The 26,204-nt window shown below is 33.8% G+C and overlaps 1 protein-coding gene across 1 annotated transcript; it reads left to right on the forward strand.

Moving 5' to 3' along the window:
- LOC125223654 (linoleate 13S-lipoxygenase 2-1, chloroplastic-like) lies at window positions 1-6,183 on the forward strand. Its single transcript, XM_048126901.2, has 7 exons — window positions 1-388; window positions 2,044-2,312; window positions 2,393-2,630; window positions 3,287-3,607; window positions 3,693-4,191; window positions 4,943-5,209; window positions 5,331-6,183. Exons 1-7 carry the CDS (start codon window positions 28-30, stop codon window positions 6,088-6,090), a joined length of 2,715 nt encoding a protein of 904 aa, XP_047982858.1. The 5' UTR covers window positions 1-27; the 3' UTR covers window positions 6,091-6,183.
- The last annotated feature ends 20,021 nt before the right edge of the window (window positions 6,184-26,204 follow it).

The following is a 26,204-nucleotide window of genomic DNA, read 5'->3' on the forward strand; positions in this document are numbered from 1 at the left end:
CCACCAATAATTTCAATTCTTGCAAAAATGATGCTAAGCAAAAGCAACAACTTCCTCAAATCTCACGCTTTAACAACTCAAACCCTACCTCCAAATTTACACAACCATTTTCGCTACGGCGAAGGAAATGTTTCATCTTCAATTCCGATTCCCCGCCGATCCAAACAAAGGAATCTCCGGCTATGCCGCGGCGCTTCCACCGAAGTGAAACCTAGCTTGTTGACCCCCGTTGAGAAGTCAACTTCCGTTAAAGTGGTCATCACCGTGCTTGATGAGGACGGGGGCGGCCTCCTCAGCAACATCGGCATCAACCAGGGGCTCGACGGATTAACCGACTTGCTCGGCCGAACCCTGCTCGTCGAGCTCGTCGCAGCACAACTCGATGCTAGTAAGTCCAAATTCAAATTAGATTTTTTACTATGTTACATTAAATTAAAAATTGAAGCACGGTCTTTCAAAATTTAATATGCCTAGATTAACTTTATTGTATCATTAATTTGTGATGGTTAGATGAAACAATGAAGATTTGTATTTTTGTAAATTTTGTAATGCCATGCATATGTTCTTCAATAGGACCACGCACACCGACCAATCAAATCAATGTATTTCCAACGTTGTTGTACGTAAAATGGTTCCACTAAATTGTGTAGTTGCATTTGCCCTCGTGGATTCAAAATGAAATAAAATATTCACCAGTTCTCTCCCATTTAAGGAAAAATTTGAATACATAAGGAAACACTGGCGCCAGGTGCTCTAATTTATGGAGTACATAATCTATTTAATTTTTTTTAAGTACTCCTACTTTTGTAATAAAATGGTATCATTTTGATATTAAATAACTTTCTAAATATTAGCGGCTTGATTATTGTGTGTGAAAGTTTTGTTAAATATATTTGTACTCTTGATAATGATTTTATGTAAATGAATTATATAGAGTAGTAGTACTACTATTGTCGGTATCCTAAAATAAATTATAGACATACTGTAATTTTCTTTTATCTATTTTTTTTTACTTATTTTTTGCCATATTATCATTTATCAAAACTCAAGCTACAACTTAATGAGAACCATAGTTCAGATTATGTTTAATTTACCAGAAATAAAAGATTATGTGTTATACATATATGGAATGGGTCGAATATGAAGTCTTATATAATTAATGTGGTAATATCAATCTTTCAATTATAATGATCTATGGTAAATATGTCACTTTACTGAATTAATAAGTATCTAGTCTAGGGTAAAATCGCATGTACAATATTTCGCTATTTAGTACAATGAATTTTACTGCAAATGCTCACAAAATATATTTTTGTGTACCTTGTCTTGATAGTTTATGTTAGCGTTATTTATTTTATTTTATATACTGTATTTAGTTAGTTTTTAATGTTTCAAAACTTGCTATATATTGACACTATTATTATTTACTAAATAATATGCAAATCAAAGATTGGTTTATGTATTTTTTAAATTAATAAAAAAAGATTGATCGATCATTGGTTTTTTATGTTATTTATAAATTTAATAACATGAATAAAATCTTCAAGTGTTAGAATTTAAGTAAATGTATAAATTTTGTATGTTTATTGTATTGGGTTTGGTTTGTGGTGTAGTAGTCAACGTATATTACTCAAACTTAGTCATTAGGAAATTTGGACACCCCAAACAGTAATCAATAACTTCTTTTTGTATTTACTATCAATTGTTTGAATTCTTTTAATCCAAAAGGACCACCCCAACGACCAATCAGATAAAAATACAGTACCACTAAATCTAAATGCGTGGTTGCATTTTTTCTCTTGCAGATTGCAAACGGATAATAATAATAATAATAATAATAATAATAATAATAATAATAATAATAATAATAATAATAATAATAATAATAATAATAATAATAATAAGAATAATATATAACGATAATGACTGCTAAATTATGAAGACGATAATTGCATAGTAAAGTTCAATTTTATTAATGTCCCATCACCATTAATTCACTTATAATTCCTTTTATTTTACCTTGGTTTCTTGTAAAAATTGAAGAAACTGGTGAGGAGAAGCTGACACTGCAATCATATGCACGTAAAAGTGGGGATAATGAGAATGAGATCTACTACGAGTCCAGTTTCGAAATTCCATATGATTTTGGAGAGATCGGTGCCATTATACTTGAGAATGAACATCGTCAAGAAATGTTCGTTAAAAACATCTCATTGGATGGATTCCCCTCTGGCTCCATCAATATACATTGTAATTCTTGGATCCACTCCAAATATGATGATCCTGAGAAGAGAGTCTTTTTTTCCAACACGGTAAATTTTACTTCAATTTAAATATAAGTAATTATGTTTGTTAAATTAACATGAAATGACACTAATTTACATATATATAGTCATACTTGCCATCCCAAACTCCAGGTGGGCTAACAAGATTGAGGGAGAAAGAGCTCGTAGCTCTTCGAGGAGATGGCCAAGGAGAGCGCAAGACCTCGGATAGGATCTACGATTATGACGTCTACAACGACCTCGGCGACCCAGACAACGACGAGAATTTGGCCCGCCCTGTTCTTGGTGGGCCTGACCATCCCTATCCTCGTCGCTGCAGGACTGGCCGCCCAAGAACTGAGAAAGGTAAATAAGCTCCATTAAAATGTTAAGATATTCACATGTGAATTGTACAGTATCGAAAATAATACTCCCATCGTTCCATAAAAATATGCGTACTTTCCATTTTCGTCCGTCCCATAAAAATATAGGCATTTTCATTTATGGTAAGTTATCCCAATTTATTATCCTTATATGTCAAGGTATTTACAATTCATACCACCATTAAAACACATATAATAATGTGGGTCTCACGATCACTGGCGGACCTAAATACAATGGGGGAGGGGCTTTAGCCCTAATGAATTCTATTTTTAGACTTTTTTCTACTATAAAGTTCTAAAATTTATTCATATTTTATACATATTATTATATAAAAGCCCATAATCCAAACTACATACAAATTTATTTTTAAGGTAAATTTTGAAAATTTAGCCCCTACTCACGTTCATTTCTGCGTCCGCCACTGGTCACTATCATTTCTCATTCTCTCTTACTTGATCAATTTTATCTTAATTCACGTTACATATTATGTGCCCATATTTTTTTGGGACGGAGGGAGTATGAAATAAAAAGTGATCAACGTAAATACCTAGTGAGTCAATACTCATCTCACTAATTGATTTTAAGATATAATCTCACTAGGGGTTGCTTGGTCTCTCCCTTATCCTGGACATACACAGATCCATTATCGGAATCTAAGCCCTCTGAGATGTATGTTCCACGAGACGAAGCATTCTCCAAAGTGAAGCAAGAGACCTTTCAAGCAAAAGCTATCTACTCAGTGGTGAATGGGCTGGTGCCATTGCTCAAGTCAGTTGCAGTGGATGCTGACCAAGGATTTCCATATATTTCAGCTATAGACGGTTTGTTCAACGAAGGGGTCCTACTTCCGGATATTCCGACCACTGGATTCCTCGGCAACATTATACCTAGGCTTCTCAGAGCAATCACTAGCACTGGCAACACCATCTTGCGCTTTGAGACTCCTCAGTTCATTGACAGTATGTACATTTCTTGACCATCCATGAATATGATTGATACGCTAATATGCAGTCGACAATCCTAACATTTGTACTGTTGTTGCAGGAGACAAACTTGCGTGGTTTAGGGATACAGAATTCGCTCGACAGACTCTAGCAGGAATCAATCCATGTGCCATACAGTTGGTCACCGAATGGCCCTTGAAGAGTAAGCTTGATCCTGATGTGTATGGACCGGCGGAGTCAGAAATCAGCAGGGAACTCGTGGAACAAGATATTCGAGGATTCTGTACACTTGAGGAGGCAATGGAACAGAAGAAGCTTTTTGTCCTAGATTACCATGATTTACTTTTGCCTTATGTTGGAAGGGTGAGAGAGCTCGAGCAGACCACCCTTTATGGATCGAGGACATTGTTTTTCTTGATGCCATCGGGTACGTTAAGGCCCATCGCGATCGAGCTAACCCGACCAAAGATAGGCGACAAGCCCTATTGGAATAAAGTATTTGTTCCAAGTTGGGAGCCTACAGGCGTCTGGTTGTGGAGACTGGCTAAATCCCACGTCCTCGCTCACGACTCTGGTTATCATGAGTTGATCAGTCATTGGTATATCACCCTCAAACTCTCTAAATTCGTCATAAATGAAGTAATCCGTGAGACTTATATAGTGGTATCAGTCTCTCTTTACATGAATATGGAATACTCCCCCTGTCCCTAAGAATTTGTCACCATTTGACCAGGCACGGATTTTAAGAAATATAATTGAAAGTGGATTGAAAAAGTTAGTGGAATGTGAGTCCTACCTTTATATAAATAATAAAATGTGAGTGAGAATAAGTTATTGGGATATGGGGTCTACAACAAAAAATGTAAGACCGTCTCCAAGGGTACACTAAAACCTAAAATAAGATAGGTATTTAGCTCCAATAGTACTCAGAAACCAATCCTATTTTTGGTTTTTGAGAAAAAATACCTATTTTAGGTTTACACTAAACCAAAACCTAAAAAAATTTCAAATTTTGTGAGTAAAAAGGGCATAATATAGAGAATATTCTTTTAAGTTTGAGTTTAGTGTAAATGGTTGGAGTAAAATCAATATTTAGTTTGAGATTTACATTAAAATGAGTTTGAGTTTAGTGGAATGGTTGAAGATGCTCTAAAAGTGAAATGTGACAAATTTTTAGGGACAGACGAAAATGGAAATAAGTGACAAATTTTCAGGGACGGATGGCGTATTTGTTTACTTCATTTGCCAACCCATGAGTCATATAGTGATCCAAGTTCGCCTTTTAAGATATAAGATATTTGTTTGCTTCATTTGTCGGCATACATGACAGTTACAAACTATATTTTCCAGGCTAAGGACTCATTGTTGCGTCGAGCCATACATCATTGCGACACACAGGCAACTAAGCGCAATGCACCCGATTTATCGATTGTTGCATCCCCATCTACGATACACAATGGAGATCAATGCATTGGCTCGTCAAGCACTCATAAACGCTGATGGGATCATCGAGACTTCTTTCTCCCCCGGAAAGTACTCCATGGAGCTTAGCTCAGTTGCTTACGATCTTCTATGGCAATTTGACCTACAAGCACTGCCCGCAGAGTTGATTAGCAGGTAGTTAGTTAGTTATACGGTCAAATTCTGGTCAATGTTATAAAAATTTGAAAACACTTTAATATAATTAAATAATAAAGTTTGAATTTTTCTCAATCGTCTTGTCTGACTTGTTGGACAGAGGAATGGCAGTGGAGGATCCAAGTGCGCCTCACGGCCTGAAGCTGATGATCGAGGATTACCCTTACGCGAATGACGGTTTGCTTATATGGGATGCCATCAAACAGTGGGTCACAGACTACGTCCGACACTACTATCTTGAGCCAATCCTCATACAATCCGACACCGAGCTACAAGCATGGTGGACGGAGATAAGAACGGTAGGGCATGGCGACAAGAAGGACGAGCCCTGGTGGCCGGACCTCAAAACACCAGACGATCTTATCGGTATCCTGACAACCATTATATGGACGGCTTCGGCCCACCATGCAGCCGTGAACTTTGGGCAGTTCGATTACGGAGCATACTTTCCGAACAGGCCAAGCATTGCCCGTGTGCCAATGCCAACTGAGGAACTGAGCTTGGAAGAAAAAAAGAAGTTTCTAGAAAGGCCGGAGGTGTTTCTTCTGGAGTCTTTCCCCACACAGCTTCAAGCAATAAAAGTTATGATCGTTTTAGATATTCTTTCGAACCATTCGCCTGATGAAGAGTACATCGGGGGTCAACTCCGGCTTTATTGGGCAGATAATAAAGTGATAAAAGCGGCGTTTGAGCGATTTCAAGGGAGGTTGATGGAGATTGAAGGGATCATTGACGCTAGAAATGCGGATTGGAGTCTGAAGAATAGGTCCGGAGCGGGTGTGGTGCCGTATGAGCTTTTGAAGCCATTTTCTGGGCCTGGTGTTACGGGGAAGGGTGTGCCAAATAGCACCTCCATTTAGTCGTTTGTATGTATGTGAAACTGAATTATTAAGTGACAGGGTTTGCATGTGATCATGATTTAGCTAGTTTAATCAAAGGGGCAATTTGGTCCATTCCGCACCTTTTGAAATATGAACGGCAAATAACGTAGTTTCAATATTTCGCTACTATCACTTAAAATGAAAATCGAAAATTGATGCGGCAAAATCAAGCTGATGCTGAAGATAAAACGATGTTGTTTTGTTTGTCACGCCGTCTTGATTTTGCAAGTTTAATAGAAGTGGTTGCGTCTAAAATCACGAAATTTCGTCGAATTTTAGTCTGCCTCACATCTTTCAAAATCTAAATAACAACATTGATGTCATATTATCTTGTTGACTCTGCTACGTCAGTTTTCAATATTGACTTTATGGGACAATTGCAAAAACTGAAATATTTAATTTATAATTCAGATATTTTATAAAACTTTGTGATTCTAGCTGCAATTATCCAATAGATTAATTAAAAAAAATACATACACGTTAATTTGAATATGAAATGAAAAAATCGCACAACGGCCGCGTGCACTAGAATAGTCACAAGTAGGTGCACACGGTTCAAAAACCGCCGGTTTCGTTGCAGGTTCAAAACCACCGGTTCCGGGTCGGTTCGACGGTTCAAATTTTTTTTTTTCCTTATGAATTCTATGAAACCATTCTTGATTTTCTCATTTATAGAGACATCCTTGAATGTTTTATGTTAAACTTTCGATGTGAGACAAAATATGTTGAAGTATTTTCTTTTATAACTACATGTTTAGAGCATTCATTCATCTTTTTTCAATGTGGGATACGGAACTTTCTTTTGTCTTCTACTTTTCTTCATTTTTTTTATAATATATATATAAGAAATTATTATTTTAATATATTCTTGATAGATAAAAATTAATATAAATAATTATTGAGAAATATGATTTACATATAAAAAAATATTTATTTGTATAATAGTTATCGTTAGGTTTATACAATTTGTATAATAATTATTCTTTTCATGTGTATAATAGTATTTATTAGTTAACATATACATAAATTTATAAACATAAACAATCGATAATGATAAACAACTAATGAATATTAGTTCATGTAATAATATTTGTTGTTAAATTATAATAATAGAAGGTAGAGTAGTAGGAGTAATATAGACAAAGAATGATGTGAGATCTATCATATAGTTATAAATAATTACTTTTATCCCACATTGAAAAAAGAGTAACACATCCAAGAATGTGTAACTATAAAAAAAATAATCCAATACACTCTCTTCCAATTGAAGTATTGATATTTTAAAAATCAAAAGGTTTAACTTTAAGTATGAGCAATTGATTTTATTTTATTTTTGTCTTTTTTAGTCTTTATTATGTATAAAATAAAATATGCATAAATAAAATTCAAACAATAAGGTGAAAATTGCAATTTTATTGATAATAAATTTGAACAAGACTAAAAGTTACAACTTATAATGATTATAATTACATATAAAAATTAATAAACAATAAAAAGGTTTAACTTTAAGTATGAGCAATTGATTTTATTTTATTTTTGCCTTTTTTAGTCATTATTATGTATAAAATAAAATGTGCATAAATAAAATTCAAACAATAAGGTGAAAATTGCAATTTTATTGATAATAAATTTGAACAAGACTAAAAATTACAACTTATAATGATTATAATTACATATAAAAATTAATAAACAATAAAAAATACTTTAAGTTAGACCTTTTGATTTATAAAACTAGTGTCAACTCCCGTGCTATGCACGGGACAAATGATTTTCAAATAATGAAAAAAAATTATAAAGTAAATAAACTAAAGAAAAAGAATAATAAAAATATAATAAGATTTATGATTAAAAATATGTGTTAATTACAATAAGTATTCATAACATTATAAACAATTAATAACATCATAAATAATAAAAAAAAAACAAAAATATACTCCTGTGAACCCAATCTAAATGAAACATTTCATATTCGACATACGATTTCTATATTTTTTAATTAGAATAATTAAGTTTTATTTTTACTTAAAGTCTTACAAAAACGTAGTAGTAATTAATTAGAATAAATTCTTAAATATCAACAATCTTTAAATCTTATTCTAAAAAAATTATTATTGTATAATTGTTAAGTTTTTTGTTACGATTCGAAACTTTTCATAATTAAATTATGTGCTTTATTTTAATATGACATCTATTTTCACAAAAACAATATTAGTGTGTGATATTAATTGAGAAATTGACTATGTTTATCATCTCTGCTCATTTTTACTCATATTTTATTATAAAATTAAGATATAAAAGTAGGACCACGTTCCACTAACTTTTTCAACTTACTTTTTATTAGATTTTTTAAAACCCATGCCCGACGAAAGTGAGATAAACTTGAGAGACGGAGGAAGTATTATTTAGTAGTATATTTTATTGTTCAATACAAATTATTGTTCCATAGTACTCCCTCCGTCCCAGATTAAGAGCCACTTTTTGCCATAAAAGTCCGTCCCAGTTTAAGAGTCACTTTTAGAATTTTCCATATTTGGTCATATAATTTTACCTCATTCTTCATCAAAATTACATAAAAATGTCATTATCTACATTAAAATAAATCAAAACAAAATCAAAAGTCAAAAGGGACCCACCTTCAACCAACTGCACCATTTCGCTTCATTTATTACACACTCTACCATCTCACTTCATTTATTACACACTTCAACTCTTTTTTAAAATCCGAGCCATAACAATAAGTGACTCCAAATGTGGGACGGAGGGAGTAAATTTTATTAATAATAATTATTTTTGGCCATGGATATTATTTAATTTATTTAAATTTTGACAGATACTATAAATTAAATTAATCATCCCAATCCAATTAAATCCCCACTTAGTTAAAAAGAGTATCAATTTGTATAAAACTGTTATACGGTTGTTTTGCATTTATTATAGAAAATACATAAAAATGTCTGAAACAAAGCCCAAATATTATACTACTACTACATAAATTATCAAACCCTAATACTTCTTCACACACAGGAGGCAGCGCCGGCCCCATTTCCTTCTCCCTATCTCTATTCTCTCTTTATCTTCCCAATCGGAGCTGCTACTCGCCGCCGCTCCTTCTGCCCCGACTCGCCGCCTCTCCTTCCGCCAGACTCTCCGCCTGCCCACCGCTCCTTCCGCCCCGTCTCGTCGCCGCACCTTCCGCCCAACTCGCCGCTCCACCGCCCTTCATCGCCGGTTCTTCCGCCATTCTGTCATTTCTCTCTCGGTTTCACGCCCCACCCAGTTGTTGCCGCCCCGGCCCCGACAGCCACTGCATTAGGTGGCCGCCGTTCATGCCGGCGTTGCCCTTTGTTTGTCGCCGGAGAGGTCGCCGGTTTCGGGCAGAATATCCCCAGGAGATTAGCACTGCAATCAGAAAAGTAGTTCACATTAGTTCACATGAATGAATAAATGAATTCTCTTTCAATTCTACATCTATTTATCATTATTTCAAAACTTGTTTGGGAAGTCTTATTTGATTGGACCATTAATTTGGTCACTGCTTTTTTTCCATTTTTCTATTAGTGTAGATTAAAAATGAAAGCTTCATTGCAGCAACACAACTTTCAAGAACTCTCTCTGCCCATTATTTATGTAAATAAAGTAAATAAATAAATGACACATCATCTATTACCATCACTTTCCATTTTCCCTCCAAAAAAGGATGTTCTAGTAATCTATCAATATATAAAGTGACAGTTTTTTGGTATGCCACGTGGCACTGTTTTTGGCGGGAAACATCATAAAATTTTGGCAGCATCTTGGCTTAAAATTTGTGATCTTATTATAAAGTCCAGTTGAACTTATATCAGTTTTCTTTGTATGTATCGAGAATTGTGTGGGGGTAGGGTGCAGCCTATGTGTTTTATACTGGCATAGGCTTTTGTAAGAAAATACTAGTACTATATTACACAATATATATATATATATATATATATATATTTTTTTTTTTTATTATTCTAGAATATCTTCTCAGCTCTTCCCAATGTAATTAATCCCTGAAAAAATATTAATAGTATGTTAGTACTCATACTTAAAACCTATACTTTATACATTTGAAATTATGAACGAAATTGTACCTATGATATCAGAGAGGCAGGGAATAAAATCAGAATTTTAGAAAATGAAAAATGAGAATAAAATCATAATTTTAGAACACGAGACATAGAGAGAGAGAGGCCGAGAGATATTAAATGTACAAAAAAATTTCCTGCAAAGCAATAGCAATTATCTATTTCCAATGCAATTTATCCTTGAACAAAGTTAAATAATATGTTAGTATTCATATTTAAAACCTATATTTAGAATTATCAAAAAAGCAGCGTCAGAGAAATCCAGAGAGATAATATAGTCATAATTTTAGAACATGAAAAAAAAAGAGAAAGAAAGAGAGAATGAAACTAAAATTTTAGAAAATGAAAAATAATAGAGATAGAGAGTGGGACAGAATATAAATTTATAAATTTGTTGTATACAGATACCATACTGAATGAAAAACCTATCAAGTAGTATATATATATTAAAAACTAAGCATTGAATTCGTTTGTGAAGAAAACTGGAGACATAATACATCCTATTAAATAAATAGATGATAGGATTTGCAAAGCATTCTAGAATTAATATTGTAAAGAGTAGTAATTGTATTTGAAATCTAACAATAATAATCTCTAATACCTCATCAACATTAAGTTCATGTAAGTTAGATATGACTGTTGTCAAATATAGGTATAGGACATAGCTTGAAAAGAAAGAATTACATGGAGTACCTTTTTTTAATATGGTGATGTCTTGATGCAGTAGAGTGCAGTAGAGTAGGTATTGTAGCCGCCCATGCTTGCAATGTTATCTTCTCTCCATAATGATTGTAGAGTGAAGAGAGAGAGGCCGCTTTTCTTTTCCTTCTCTTTCCTTTTTCTGAAGAGTTGAGAGTGAGAGGCGGCTATTATATTTTTAGGGTTAGTTTTATTTTTTTAAACTCAATAAGTCACATATATATAACACAAGTGAAGTTAATAATTGCTGAAATGAATTGGACCTTAAATGACCTTTTATGGTTGCAAACTTATGAAATTAAATAGGCCAAATTTATGAGACATGAATCTGTATATTTAACTTATGTTCATATTAATATTAATTTTATATTTGTATTAATATTAATTAATATTAATATTAATATGAATATGAATATAAGTGTAAAAGACTTTCTATTAATATTTGGCATGCAAGTTGTTAAAGTATTTTAAGTCTAAATATTATTATCAGATATTTTTTATAAATACAAAATAGTTGTTATGTGGAAGGTCTCTCATGATTATGTTTTTTTGGGGAACATGCACAATTTTCCAACAAGCATGCTGAAGAGGACTCACACTATAAATACCCTACCACTCACTCCTTCAGTCACCCTCACTAAACTCTCTCAACCAAAATCATTCAGCAGAGTCATCATCAGAAATAGTTCAGAATCTTTCTTCTTTTTAATTCATCTATTCTCACTTAAATCACTACTCATTTATTGTTTATCTATTGTTCTATGAATCTGCAGTCTTTATAATTAATGTATTTCTTTCAGTTTCTGCTATTTGTGCTTTATCACTTCTATTTGCAATCTAATGGGATCATTTCCTACACAAAATAGGCTGTTAGTTTAAATACTGCATACATTCTTTAAATTAGTCACTGATTTATGAATATTTCTTTTCAATAGCAGAAAGCACTGTATCTCAAACAATGACACCATTCATTAGTTGCAGGACAATCTTATACCTAAAGTTACAACTCTACCATCAAGGTCCGTTGCATCTGTGTTTATGAATACAATTGTGGAGACAACAATGATAGCACTTTGGAAGTAGTATTCCATGATAGCTGGTATGTTTACCAAATCAGAATACATGAAATATAGAAAGTTTTATATAATATATATGTTTCTATTTACTAATTTTTTGTTTATAGGGCACCAGAATTCAAACTTCTCTTTCAAAGAATGCATGCAAGAAATTGGTTCACAAATAGAGGGTAATAGATATTCCAAGCATGCATCATTGTATTCAAAAGCACATGAATCAGGCAAAGTAAATTATTTGTTTTCAGAATTTGCTTATGCTTTCTACAAATAGCCATATTGACACCAAAATGACAACATTATCACTGTTATTATTGATAGATTCTGATTTTGTGCACCTGAAAAGAATAAAGAGAAGTATTCAAATAATTTGTGCTTTTCTGAAAGATCTGTAGTGTAGTTAAGTATATCTAACATGTGATCTTTTTCCTTTTGATCTACATTCTTTTTTTCTTGGTCCTCACCTTTTTCCAATTCATTGAATCATCTTTGCTAGGGACAACACCCTTAGAAACAAAGCTACTAATCATCCATATAGACTCATTATGAATTACAGGACTAAGATGTATGAAGTTAGAGACAATGATTTTCCAGCCATGGTGTTTTCATTTAACCATTTGGTGATATAGCAAGCAATGAGAATGAAGAACAATGATCCTTTTATGGTACAAGTCTTTTGATATATTTTGTGTTGCAGACCTTATTTTTAAATCTTTTGAGAAGATCAAGAAGAAGATGAAGAAAGTGAATGTGATTGAAGATGATGATGAGGCTTCTGTCAGCTACACTAAGGATTTGTCTGGAGGTGATTAGATTTGGAAAATCTTAAGAGTTTATCTGTTTTTCATTTGTTGCTTAAGTTTTTGAACTTTTCTGAACTTTCATCTTAGTTTTTTGGAGGTTTAATAGATGGACTATGTTACATCAGTTAGCAGTTCTGGATTTTGATTTTTGTCATTAACTATTTTGGTATTGGTAAACACTTCTAAGCTGAATTTTATTTGTAATAATGGTTGATGGCTTTTTTTTTATTGAAGTATTTATTTGGGTTTAGTTTTATCTGTTTTATGTATCTTTGCTTTGGTTTTCTATCGTTTAGCAGAATTGTGTTCGGACATACTTAAATCCTAAGTAAGATAAAAATTGATGCCTTCCAATTAGTAAGTATAGTATAAGGTTTACTGATTCTATTTTTTTGCTACTCTTCTGCATTGTTTCTTTTTAATCTTTTCTACTGGCTTTTTCTAACTCAAATTAGATCAGCTCACTATCTATGTTTCTGTTTTACAACTCAAGCAAGTATTTTAGTCATTTCTTAAAACTGAATTAGCTGCTATCTCTTCTTATAGTTATTTTAATAGACATCTGTATTCATTAACTCTACTTGATGATATATAGATATAAAGTTATACAACATTACAAATAAACATCCATTTCAACCAAATACTTCAGAGAAATTATGTAAAGCATATCATGATATTAACTTAAACTGCCATAGTTTGAAAATCAGAAGTTATTTGAGGCAAATCTACTTATATGGATCCTCAATTCTTAATCATGATCCAATACTCTCACTTTACATGCAGCTTGCGTAGTATTCATTTACAAATTTAAGTATTTCTTTGGAAGGCAAGAATACACTCCTTGGTTCCTTAAATCAAATATATGAGTCTTTTCCATAGTCATCTTCTACATATATGCCAACAGATATTCTCTTCCATTATATATGTATCTAAGCCTCTTGAGTAACTATGAGATAAAGCTAAGAATTTCCCTTTCAGCAGATATAAATATTTTTAAATGTGTTGTTGCTGTAATTATACTACATTTTAGATCTGAAACTAACAGTCAATGCACATTTCCATAGAAGTACCTAAATTTTCCTATCATTCTCAGGAACAGATCATTGTCTATTTGTCCCAATATTCAAATTCTGCAATTTTCTTATTAACCCTAATATTTTGGCAATTGAAAGATCATGTTGGAACACCTTTTTAAGTAAATACCTTTTTAAGAACACCTTTTTTTTTTTGCTAGACTTTTCTGTACTATTTTCTTATAGACTTTTTTACTGGCTTTTTCAAACTCAGATTAGATCAGATCACAAACTATGTTTCTTTTTTACAAGTCAAGCAATTATTTTAGTAATCTTTTAAAACTGATTTTAGTTGCTATCTCTTCATATTTTTTCTATCTCCTATGAAGGTGTATCAACTGATGCTTCAGGTGAGTATTATACCTCTGATTGGCTTGATGAACGACTGCTACTTCGTTTTTTCCTTCTTCTTCTTCTTGCATATTTCATTGTCTTTCAGTTTTTTTCCTGTCATTAAACAAATATAAGTATTTTTTTTTAATTAAAAAGCATTATAGTTTAATCTCCATTAACTTTCTATTTGAAGTAGATGGTTATGTAGTCTTTATTTCCCAGCACTATCAACAGAAGCCTTATACACATTCTGAAATTCACTAAAATCTTCATTTATGCAATGATTTTGCTAAATAGGAAACCTAATAGTGTGATAAAATTTTTTTGTCAATAGTCACAAAGTTGGTAGCTTGAATAGAGTCTATCAACTATATTTCCGAATGCGATTGAGAAAAATATTCCATAAATGAACTTTGTGTGAGGACACTTATCTCATCAGTTAGTTTTTTCAAATATTTGTGGTCTTTTTTCTAAATTTTCGATCTATTTGTTGAATCCACTTCTTCTCCGATTCTGGCAAAAAAGACAATGAAAAAAGTCAGAATACACCCAACCTTCGACCTTTTTGAATATTAGTCGAAATTTTCTTGGAATATATCTGTAATAGAAACCGAATTTGGTCTGATTTAGTAGCATATCTATGGCCTTTTGTTGTGGTTTACCGTTTTACGCCAGTCTCCGTCGTCTAGGTTGAAGGTACGACGGAGGCATCGGTAAGCTGTCGAAGAAGAAAATGAATTTGAGGTTTTTCAGTGTCAAATTTCTAGGGTTTGAGATTGTTTTGTTAGGATTTTAGTTGCAAATCTGAAGAGGAATCGTAGCTCGGAGTTGTAAAGGTGTAGTGTTGTCCTCCGCGCTGGCGATTAAACGGAGCATCTGATTTTCCGGCGGAGGAGATGAGTGTGTAGTTAGGGTTTCTCGAACGGCGCCGACAAGGAATAAGGAGAAAATGGCTTATATATGATGTACTATAAATTATGGTTTTGTTTCTTAATTTACAGCTAATCTGTTGTGTAAGTTTGGAATTATAATTTGGGCCTGCATTATTTAGATGTATGGGCCAATTTAATGAATCGGATTGGGCTTATAGAGTCTTTTTTGGCTATGTGTTTTAATGTGTTGGGCCATTTAATTGTGTATTAGTATTTATATATAAAAAAGAAAATTATTTTTTTCATTATATTTGGTTAATTTTTTTAATTTAATAATTTATATATTAATTATAAAGTTTGTTGTATTTATTTTATTCATAATAGCATCTAATTAGGTATATCATGTACAATGTTATTAATATTATGGATGAATTTTATTTTTAATAAGTATGAATTTTATTTATAACATTTTTGTTTTGTTTTGGAATCACATGATTATATTTGTATTTAGTTTTAGTTGAACTATTCTATTTGCATTAGTTGAGCACTTGTATGAAATGTTCAATCTTGATAACAATAGTTTGGTTTTATTTTCCCAAATATAGTAGAAACTATTAATTATATTGCTTGAAAGAAATATAGTAGAGACTATTAATTATATTCATTTTCCCAACTATTTGTTACCACCTTCGCTATGCACGGGTCAAAGGATTTTAAAAAGATGAGGACATATATTTAAAAGAAATAAAATTATGAATTATTTTTTTGTTAATTTTATTCAACTAATATTCATTTTTTTAAGGCTTTCTTGGTGGATTTGTTGAGAATCCTATTATTATTAACGATGTTGTTAGTGATGATCTTGATACATCTAATACGGAAGGGAGCACTATTGTTTCTTCATTTTTGTTTCAATCTGGAGGTATTTTTCTATCATTATTGAGATTGAATTATATCAATTTTATCATTTTTTTTTAACTTTTATTAATTGTTTTAGATTTTTTATATTTATACTTGACTGAATGAAATTAAATAATTTTTTTATATGTAGATTATTGGGATATCGGTGATGCTTTGTTCTCCTGTTCGCATTGTGGTGCGCTATTTTGGTATGAAGAACGTCTTGGCAAACCGAATAAACCTAAGAGTCCGAGATATTCCCTTTGTTGTATGAGTGAGAATATTGAGATTCCTTTTATGATAACACCTCCTGAAGTTTTGTTGCGTTTGTACTTTTTTCTCAAATGATGCCAAAAGTGTTCACTTCTTGAAAAATATTCGTTCATATAATTTTATGTTCTGTTTTACTTCGTTGGGAGGTAAAATTGATAATAGTATGAACACCGGTCTTTCGCCTCCTGTTTTTTGTCTACATGGTCAAAATTACCACCTGATTGGTAGTTTGCTACCGTAGAATGTTGCACTTCCCAAGTTTATGTAATTTTAATTAAGATTTTTTTTTTTAAGCTATAACGTTAATCACAGCTTCATAGTTCCTCCACGTTAACAAACTTCTGGTAAAATTATACGCTATGAAGATTATCTAGACATTAAACATTCGACCCAAACCAAACCAAAATCCCCAAATGTAGAAAAATATGAACGCAATCTAATTCGATTCCACCATCTCGACTATTTCCAAGTCTTAAACTATGAATTTGAAGCCGTATTTGGAAAAGGGCATTTTCTTTCTCCGCCGGCTCTCCTCCTTCATGTCCTTTTATTACACTGTATTTCATATATTTCATGATTGAAGGATTGTTAATAGTAGCAATATTTTCTTTAAGTAACAGTTTATGATTTATAATTATATAAATTATATGCTACATATAAAATGGTTCATTTGTAATCTTGATCATTTGTTTTGTAAATCTTTATAATCTTTTGAATACAAAATATAATAGTTTCTATTCTTGATTTTTCAATAATTTTTACATATTTCCTATATATTCCTTATTTTTATTTAATTTGTTTTAAATATATTTTCTTATTTTTTGAAAATCATTTGGCCCGTGCATAGCACGGGTGGTAAAACTAGTTTTAATAAACTGTCACTTTTAGTTAGTATAGATGTCAATACTAAAGTTGGATTTGAGGCTTTAATTTGAAAGAGAGTGTATTGGATTATTCTTTTTTATAGTTACACATTCTTGGATGTGTTACTCTTTCTTTCAATGTGAGATAAAAGTCATTATTTATAACTATATAATAGAATATGATAGATGTCTCATCATTCTTTGTCTATATTAATACTGTATCTTTTATTATTATTATTATTATTATTATTATTATTATTATTATTATTATTATTATTATTATTATTATTATTATTTAACAACAAATATTATTACATGAACTATTATTCATTAGTTTTTATCAATATCAATTTGCTTATGTTTAAATTTATGTAAATGTTAACTAATAAATTTTATTATACACATAAAAGAATAATTATAATACAAATTGTATAAATCTAATGATAACTATTATACAAATAATTATTTTTTTATATACAAATCATATTTCTCAATAATTATTTTTTTTATCAATCAAGAATATATTTACATAATAATTTCTTATATATATATTATAAAAAAAATGAAGAAAAGTAGAAGAAAAAAGAAAGTTGTGTATCCCACATCGGAAAAAGATGAATGAAGCTCTAAACATGTTGTTATAAAAGAAAATACTTCAACACATTTTGTCCCACATCGAAAGTTTAACATAAAACATTTAAGGATGTCTCTATAAAAGAGAAATAACCAAGAATGGTTTCATAGAATTTATTTATGAATTTCTTATATTCATTTATTTGTAAAATTGTTTTTTATATATAAAAAATTATTTTTATAAAAAAAAAATTAATTGAATCACCAGTTTAACCATTGAACCGGCGGTTCTGGTTTCACATTTTGTTGAACCTGAACCGGCCCGCTAGAACCGCCGAACCGCCTGCCTGTTCGAACCGCTGCCGGTTCCGATTCGGTTTTTGCATGCCTGGTCACAAGACTCGCAACGCATAATTTGTAGCGGCAATTATCTGATCAAATTCACATTCACATCGGACAATGCCCTGTCACATTGGGGGCCAACAATTTCTTTGATTTCCACATTTATTATTGTCTAGTTCTATCTTTCCATCTCCGAGGGGCAAGGGCAATTCAAATATGAATCGAATTGTTGATTATTCAAGTCTTGACAATTCTTCTCTATTACTATTGTTTCTATTTTCTATTGTTACTTTTCTCTTTGGACTCTTATTATATATAGCTCAACTTTAGCATAAATTAGTTAACTTTTTATTGAAAATTCTCTCTTTTATTTTAGTCTACGGTGTTGAAATATCGCCTAAACTACAAAAGGGTGACTTGGTCTGGGGTCGATTAATTTCAAGGTCTGAATCCTGACACTTGTAGATCACAGAATACAGAAGACCAAGACCCATCTGGTGCGTCGGCTTAGATATATAGGTCATTTCATTCTTTGGCCGTGTCGTGCCGTGAAGTGAAAGTAATTGTATCAAATTAGGTGTAGAGTGATCTAGTACCAAAAACAGGCTAAAAACGTTTTTAATCATAATGACTTAAAATTCGCACGGTGCTTGAACTGAGCTTAGAAATCAAAGTCATCAAAACACTGGATTTTGGCCATCTGAAAGTAGGGGATGATCTAAAAAAGTCATCGTGATGTCACGATGAACGATGGATTTTGGCCATCTATCATCGTTTAAGAGACGAAAAAGACAGTTTACTATTTTTTCGGGTTTATTTTTAATTTCTTAGTTTCGTTTTATTTTCTTTTGAGTTTCTAAGGTTTTTTAGGCTCTTATAAATTGTGTTTATAATAGTAATAATTTTATTTTCAAAAAACTATGGTTTCTTTGATTACCTCTAAGTTCAGTAATTCTTTATACGTTTTGCATCAGAGTGTATTTCCAACTATTTAGATATTTCTTGAATTATAAAGGATTTCGTATAGTATCGAATTCAGAAAATGAAACTTATGACACCAGATACATAAAAAAAGGTCACCCTCAGCATCAAAAGGCAAGGCCGCAAAGGTGGTCTAGGGGCTAAATTTAATGGAGTTTTTTTGCCCCTATGGGTTGACGGTTGAGTCACCCAACCCCAACCCCAACCCCACTTATATATACTCCCTCCGTCTCATAGAAATAAACCATATTTCCTTTTTGTTTGTCTCATACCACTTTCCACTATACGATTTCAACAATTTTTTGTTCTTCTAAAACTCGTGCCCATTCTAGATAGCATATTTTTATGAAAAGGAGAGCATGTCATTGATTTTGAATATTTGGGGTAATGTGTTCTGTACTTCGGTTGTTCAGATTCTTATGAGTCCTAAAAAATTTTTGTGCGCCTCGTTATAAAATCTTTTATACTAATCAATTAAACTTTTTTTGAATTTAAAAGAAAAGAATCAACAGATTTATTATACTCCAATGATTCCGGATAGAAAGGTCCCCACTTCCTGGAAAATACTAAGAAACATAAAACATGGAGTACTTATTATAAATCAATCACAGTGTCATACACCATCGTCGTCCTTGAGCTGCAATGGCGCCTTTCCCTTTATCTATCTTCCTACTGCTATTTGTGTTCCCACATTTAATTTGTTCTCAAATCATACCTGTCGGAACCACTTTGACGACTGCAGACTCAAACTCCGATCCATGGCGCTCCTCCCAAGCCGGAGACTTTGCTCTCGGCTTCCAGCCGCTTCAAGGCAACGATAGTCTATACATACTCTCCATCTGGTTCGACAAAATCCCCGACAAAACCATAGTCTGGTTTGAAAGAAGCAGCTACTCGGTGCCGCGTGGCTCAACGCTGAGCCTCGAGGCCGCGGGCGGCCTCGTCCTCAATAATCCCCAGGGCTCCCTTCTCTACAATAGTAACACCACCGGTCAAGTCGATCACGCCACCTTCAACGATTCCGGAAACTTTGCTCTACGGCGGAACGATTCCTCTATCCTTTGGGAGAGTCACAGGCATCCAAGCGATACAATATTGCCAACTCAGACGATTGAGCTCGGCGACACGCTCGTTTCCCGGAAAAGTGAGGCTAACTTTTCCATGGGGAGATTCTACGCCGCTGTCAACCGTGGTGGGGATTTCGCCTTCAACACCAAGAGCGTGCCCTCGAATACGGACTACGACGATGAGTACTACAGTAGCTCCACTTCTTCTCCGAACGCTTCTGAGGCTGGGATCCGTGTTCTGTTCAGCAGCCAAGCTGTGATTTCTGTCATCAAGAGGAACGGGCAGGAACAAGTTCTTAGCCCTAGTTCGATTCCACCATCTTCCGATAATTACTACCGGGCGACTCTCGATTGGGACGGAGTTTTCACACAGTATTATCATCCCAAGAGTCTAGACGTCACCAAACCGAACCGGCCCGTCCGAACCGGCCCGGAACTGTCACCGGCGGTTCGGAACCGTGAACCGGAACCGCGGTGGCGGTTCGGAACCGGATAGGAGTCGGCGGTTTAGGCGGGCCGGTTCAGGTTCACGAAAAATCATGAACCGTAACCGCCGGTTCGTAACCGGCGGTTCGCCGGAAACCGGCGGTTCCGGTAGCTTTTCAGGGTTTAGGGTATAGGCATGCAGGCGTAGGCATGCCGACTAAGAGTATATATATATACTATCTATTTACATTTATAATTTATTGTTTTTTACTTTAACTTTTTTTATTTAAGTCTTTTGATTCTTTTGTAATTTCAATTTTCAACATTTGTATTTGTAATATCGACATTCACATATCGTTCAAATTTGTATGATTGTATGATTGTTTCAATAAAATTCCAATTGCTCCAACTCCAATGTCGACTTCTACCCCATTTGTCAATTGTCATTCTCGTTTTATTTATTTATTCGATAATACAAGACTACAACTACACCTACAACTCTACAATTAGTACTATACCGGAATAAAATTAAAAAATAAAAAATAAAAAATTCGGCATTGAACCGGCGGTCCGAACCGGAACCGCCCCGGAACCGTCTAGAAACCGCCGGTTTTGAACCGGCTTGGAACCTTGATTGAACCGGAACCGGAACCGGAACCGCCTGACCCTAGGCGGGCCGGTTCAGGTTCCATATTTTTTTGAACCGGAACCGGCGGTTCCGAACCGGGAACCGGCGGTTCATGAACCGTGGTGACGTCTACCCAAGACCTTCGGGAACAGCTCGGGTTGGCAAGTTGCAAAGTCGTGGCTCGAAAACATCTGCACGGACATCGACGGAGATACAGGTGTTTGTCTTCTAATACTTCCTCCTTAAATGTTTCCTATTCTCTCTTATCCCATTAAAAATAAAACGTTTTCCTTTTAAATTGTCTCATTAAAAATGAAATGTTTCCTAAAATGAAAATAGCATACTCTACCTTTTCATCTTTTTTTACTTCTCTTTCTCTATTAAGATACAAAACAACACTTCATAAAATCTCAGAAATCAAATGTTTCTTTGTTTGGATGGTCCGTAAAAAACGTTTCATTTCTCTTTTACTCCCTCCGTCCCACAAAAAATGTCACACTTGTAGGACGGAACAAGATTTTAGAAGGTTTTGTTTTGTGTGTTATGTGGAAAGAAAAAATATTAATATTTATATTATTGTGAGATAGAATTTTTTCTAAAAAGAGAAATGTGACATCTTTAATGGGACAAACTAGAAAGGAAAATGAGACATATTTTATGGGACGGAGGGGGTATTATACTTCATTTATTAAGTGGATCCATATTCACTAACCCATTATATAATAAAACTAGTACCCCCTCCGTCCATCATTTAAAGAGTCATTTTAACTTATCACGATTTTTTAAAAAATTATTTGACTTTATGAAGAAAAGTAAATGGAAAAATATGTGAAATGTGGAATTCATTTTATATGAGTTCTATAATAAATTGTGAGCGTAAAAAGTTAATAGAATGTGGGGTCTGTATATTAAAAGTGGAAAAAGTAAATGATTCTTTAAATAGTAGACTGTCCAAAATGATAAAATGATTCTTTAAATAGTAGACTATCCAAAATGATAAAATGATTCTTTAAATAGTGGACAAATAAAATAGTAATATATAAAAGTAGGATACAAAATCTACTACTTCCTTAATTCCATGTTAATAGAGTCATTTTTTTTATTTTGAGAAGTTCCAAGTTAATTGAGTCATTTCTATTTTTGCTTAAAAGTAATTCTACCTTTTTCTTATTCTTTGTTTATCTCTTTTACTTTATTCTCTCTTACTTTTTTCACCATCCATTTAACACACTTTTCTAAAACTATGTGTTAAAAAGAAATGTCTCTATTAACAAGGAACAGAGGGAGTAATATTTTTAAATCATTTTTCTTTATAAAATTTAATCAAATAAATTCTTAAGACTTGCACAGTTTAGATATTGAGGACCGGAGAGAGTAATACACAACAAAAATTATGCACATAAATGTGATCTAGATTCCTAACGAACTGTGCGTTACTCTTGAAGACTACATGTGACATGCTTGACATAATATTAGAGTTATTTATTTAGTTTCATTGTTAATGGATTAGTGGGTTAGTTTACATGCATGGTTATTTTGTTAATGGATAAGGAGAGAATAAAATAAGACAGGTGATGCTGTTTTTATTTAGAATGATCAACTCAAAAGGAAAAATGTTACATTTTTAATAATACAAAGGGAGTATATCATGCTTTCCTTATTTTCCTAACAAAAAGTGAGTCTCTATATTGATTGTAATTGTAATTTTCTCACAAGGGATACTCAAAATACTTCCATAACATTGTGTGTTGAGCATATAAACACAACATTATCATAACATTGTGTGTTGAGCATATAAATACTAACATATAGAATCAAATCGTGTAGGTGGATATATTAACTATATTCAGTTATACATGCACGTCAATCCGATACATGAACAGTTTCCAGATTGAACTAGAGAAACTTAGGAAATCTACTACTTGTGGTAGTTTCAAATAATGTCTTCCGTTCTAAATATTTTAATTGCACTCTACACCTAGTACTCATGAACTTACATTCAATTGTGTGAATTAATCATAAGTAATTATATATAATTAGTTCATGTATGTTTTCAACAGGTAGCGGGGCGTGTGGCTATAACAGCGTGTGCAGGATTGATGAGAGCCAAAGGCCCGTCTGCACATGCCCGCCAGGGTTTTTGCTGGCCGATCCCCTCGATCGCAATGGCGACTGTAAGCCCAACTTCCCGCACATTTGTGTTGAGTTATTAAACTCAATTACTTCAATATTAAGAAAAGGCTCGGTGGAAGTGATGAAGTAGGTGCATCACCTACTTATCATATGTGGATGAAATTTTGTTTTTTTCATGGCTTAAGAGAAGGCCACAATCTCTCTACGTCACATGGCGGTGGGATGAGTGATCAATCTTTAATCTCTTCATGGCTAAGTAAATTGTCTCTTAGAATGATTATGAGGAGGTGACGTAGCATGTATGTGTATAATAGTTAGCCATACATAGTTGACTACTTTATTATCTTTCAAATCTATAAATAGGTAGTTGTAGTTCATTGTAAAATCAATCAAGTTAGAATTGTGAGTGAGAATTAGAGAGGAAAGAGCCGTAGCTCATAGAGAGAAAGAGAGAAGAAAGCTTTGTAGTGCTGAAGCATTTTTGTTTGTGTGTATTTTGTAATCCTTTTGTGAGAAGCCTATAAATACTTATCCTCCATATTTCATCTTTACTGAGTGTTCCTATATTTTGTGTGTCAAATATCCAACAAATATGGTATCTAGAGCCACTCGATCCTACCTATGGCGGCAACGTTGAACATGATTCAACCACAGATTCCTAAATTGAAGAAACACAATTATGGAAATTGGAGTATTCAGATGCGAGTCTTGTTGCAATCACAAGAGTTGTGGGATATTGTTTAAGACGGCTACACCGAACCTGCCTCCCAAGAAGCCGAAGATGCACTGACGAACAACCAGAAGAACGCCCTCAGAGATGCAAGGAAACGAGACAAGAAGGCATTATTCAATATCTATCAAGGTATTGATGAAACCACGTTTGAGAAAGTAAGTGCAGCCACCACGTCGAAACAAGCCTGGGAGATTCTGAAGAATGCTTTCACCGGTGTTGATAAGGCGATACGAGTTCGACTGCAGATCCTACGTGTGAGTTTGAAAGTTTTGGCCATGTCTGAAACGGAGAGCATTTCAGAATACTTCACAAGAACATTAGTTATTGTAAATCAAATGAAAAGGCAAGGGGAGAACATTGAAGATGTTCGTGTCATTGAGAAAATTCTTCGTTCCTTGATGTCGAAATTTGAGCACGTCGTTGCTGCTATCGAAGAATCAAAAGATCTCAACACCATGTCCATCGACCAGTTGCAGAGCAGCTTGGAAGTCCACGAGCAACGCATGAAGAAAAAGACCACTCCGTCACTTGAGCATATGCTACAAGCAAAGATGTCAATCGAAAAAGATAAGAAGTCTGAGCCTGGGACATCGCATGGTGGATACAACCGAGGCCGAGGCCGAGGTCGAGGCTATCGTGGCCGAGGAGGACGCAGACAGAATTACCAGTATGAAGGAGGACGTGGACAGAATTACTTAAATCAAGGAGGACGAGGCCAGAATTATCAATACGAGGGAGGACGTCAAAACTTCACTTATCGAGGCACAGGTAGAAATTCTTATGGACAACGAGGACGAGGAAGAGGACAATACAGAGGCGGTTATTCTCAAACCTACAGTCGACAAGGGTTTGATAAAGCAAATATCGAGTGCTATACTTTTCACGAATTCGGGCATTACAGTAATGAGTGTCCAATAGCCGAAAATACCAGGACCAATCAACAAGTCAATTATGCCGATGGTGGAGATGATAGTGAGCAGGTAACTTCAACCTCTCTTTTTATTCACAAAGGACTTGAAGGTGATCAGTGTAGCACGTGGTACTTGGATACTGGAGCGAGTAACCACATGTGCGGGAACAAGGAACTCTTCGTGGAGCTAAAGGAGACATCCTATGGGGACGTGACCTTTGGAGATTCCTCAAAAGTTGCGGTGCAAGGAAAAGGTAATATCTTGATTAAGCTAAAGAATGGAAATCATGGTTTTATATATGACGTCTATTATGTGCCTGCCATGAAAAGCAATATTTTGAGTCTTGGTCAATTGCTGGAAAAAGGATTTGATGTTAGTATCAATAATTCCCGCCTTACTATCAATGATGCTCGTGGTAATTTGGTTGCCTGTGTGAAGATGTCCAAAAATAGATTATTTGCATTGAATATGAAACATGATATGTTGAAGTGCATGAATTACATTGTTAAAGATGAATCTTGGTTATGGCATTTGCGTCTTGGACATCTAAATTTTGGTGGTTTAAAGCTTCTTTCCACAAAGAATATGGTGAAAGGTTTGCCGCATATTGATCATCCTGAAGAAGTTTGCGAAGGTTGCATACTTGGCAAACATCATAGGCCAAGCTTCTCTAAAGAAATGAGATGGAGAGCATCACGCCCGTTGTAGATCGTTCATACAGACGTATGCGGTCCTCTGAAGCCTGTTTCTAATGGAGGTAATCAGTATTTTTTGACTTTCATTGATGATTATTCCAGAAAGACTTGGGTATATTTCTTGAAAAGAAAATCTGAGGTGTTTGATATTTTCAAAGAGTTCAAAATTCTTGTTGAAAGACAGAGTGGGCACTATATTAAAGTTCTCAGATCCGACCAAGGTGGCGAGTTCACATCCGATCTGTTCGAAAAGTTTTGCAAGGAGCATGGAATCATTCACCAGCTTACTCCTCCATATACTCCTCAACTGAATGGTGTTGCTGAAAGGAAGAACCGAACAATTCTTGATATGGCGAGAAGTATGATGAAAGGGAAGGACTTACCTCGAGAATTTTGGGCTGAAGCTGTCGCAACAGCAGTGTATCTCTTGAATCGATGTCCAACCAAAAGTGTTCGCAACATGACGCCTGAAGAAGCATGGAGTTCGTTCAAGCCCAGTATTGCACACTTGAGAGTTTTTGGCTGCATTGCTTATGCCAAAATTCCTGAAGCTCGAAGAATCAAGCTTGATGACAAAGGTGAGAAGTGTATCTTCGTGGGATATGGAGA

This window comes from Salvia hispanica, chromosome 1 (genome assembly GCF_029641045.1).
Source record: "Salvia hispanica isolate PSC_SH4W2 chromosome 1, Shi_PSC_v1, whole genome shotgun sequence".
NCBI lineage: Eukaryota > Viridiplantae > Streptophyta > Magnoliopsida > Lamiales > Lamiaceae > Salvia > Salvia hispanica.

Bases quoted from the DNA above. Each gene is read 5' to 3' on its own strand.
- LOC125223654 (XM_048126901.2), top strand. From the start codon at position 28: ATGATGCTAAGCAAAAGCAACAACTTCCTCAAATCTCACGCTTTAACA. The intron at 2,313-2,392 runs GTAAATTTTACT...ACATATATATAG, and splicing joins GAGTCTTTTTTTCCAACACG to TCATACTTGCCATCCCAAAC. The intron at 5,210-5,330 runs GTAGTTAGTTAG...CTTGTTGGACAG, and splicing joins CCCGCAGAGTTGATTAGCAG to AGGAATGGCAGTGGAGGATC.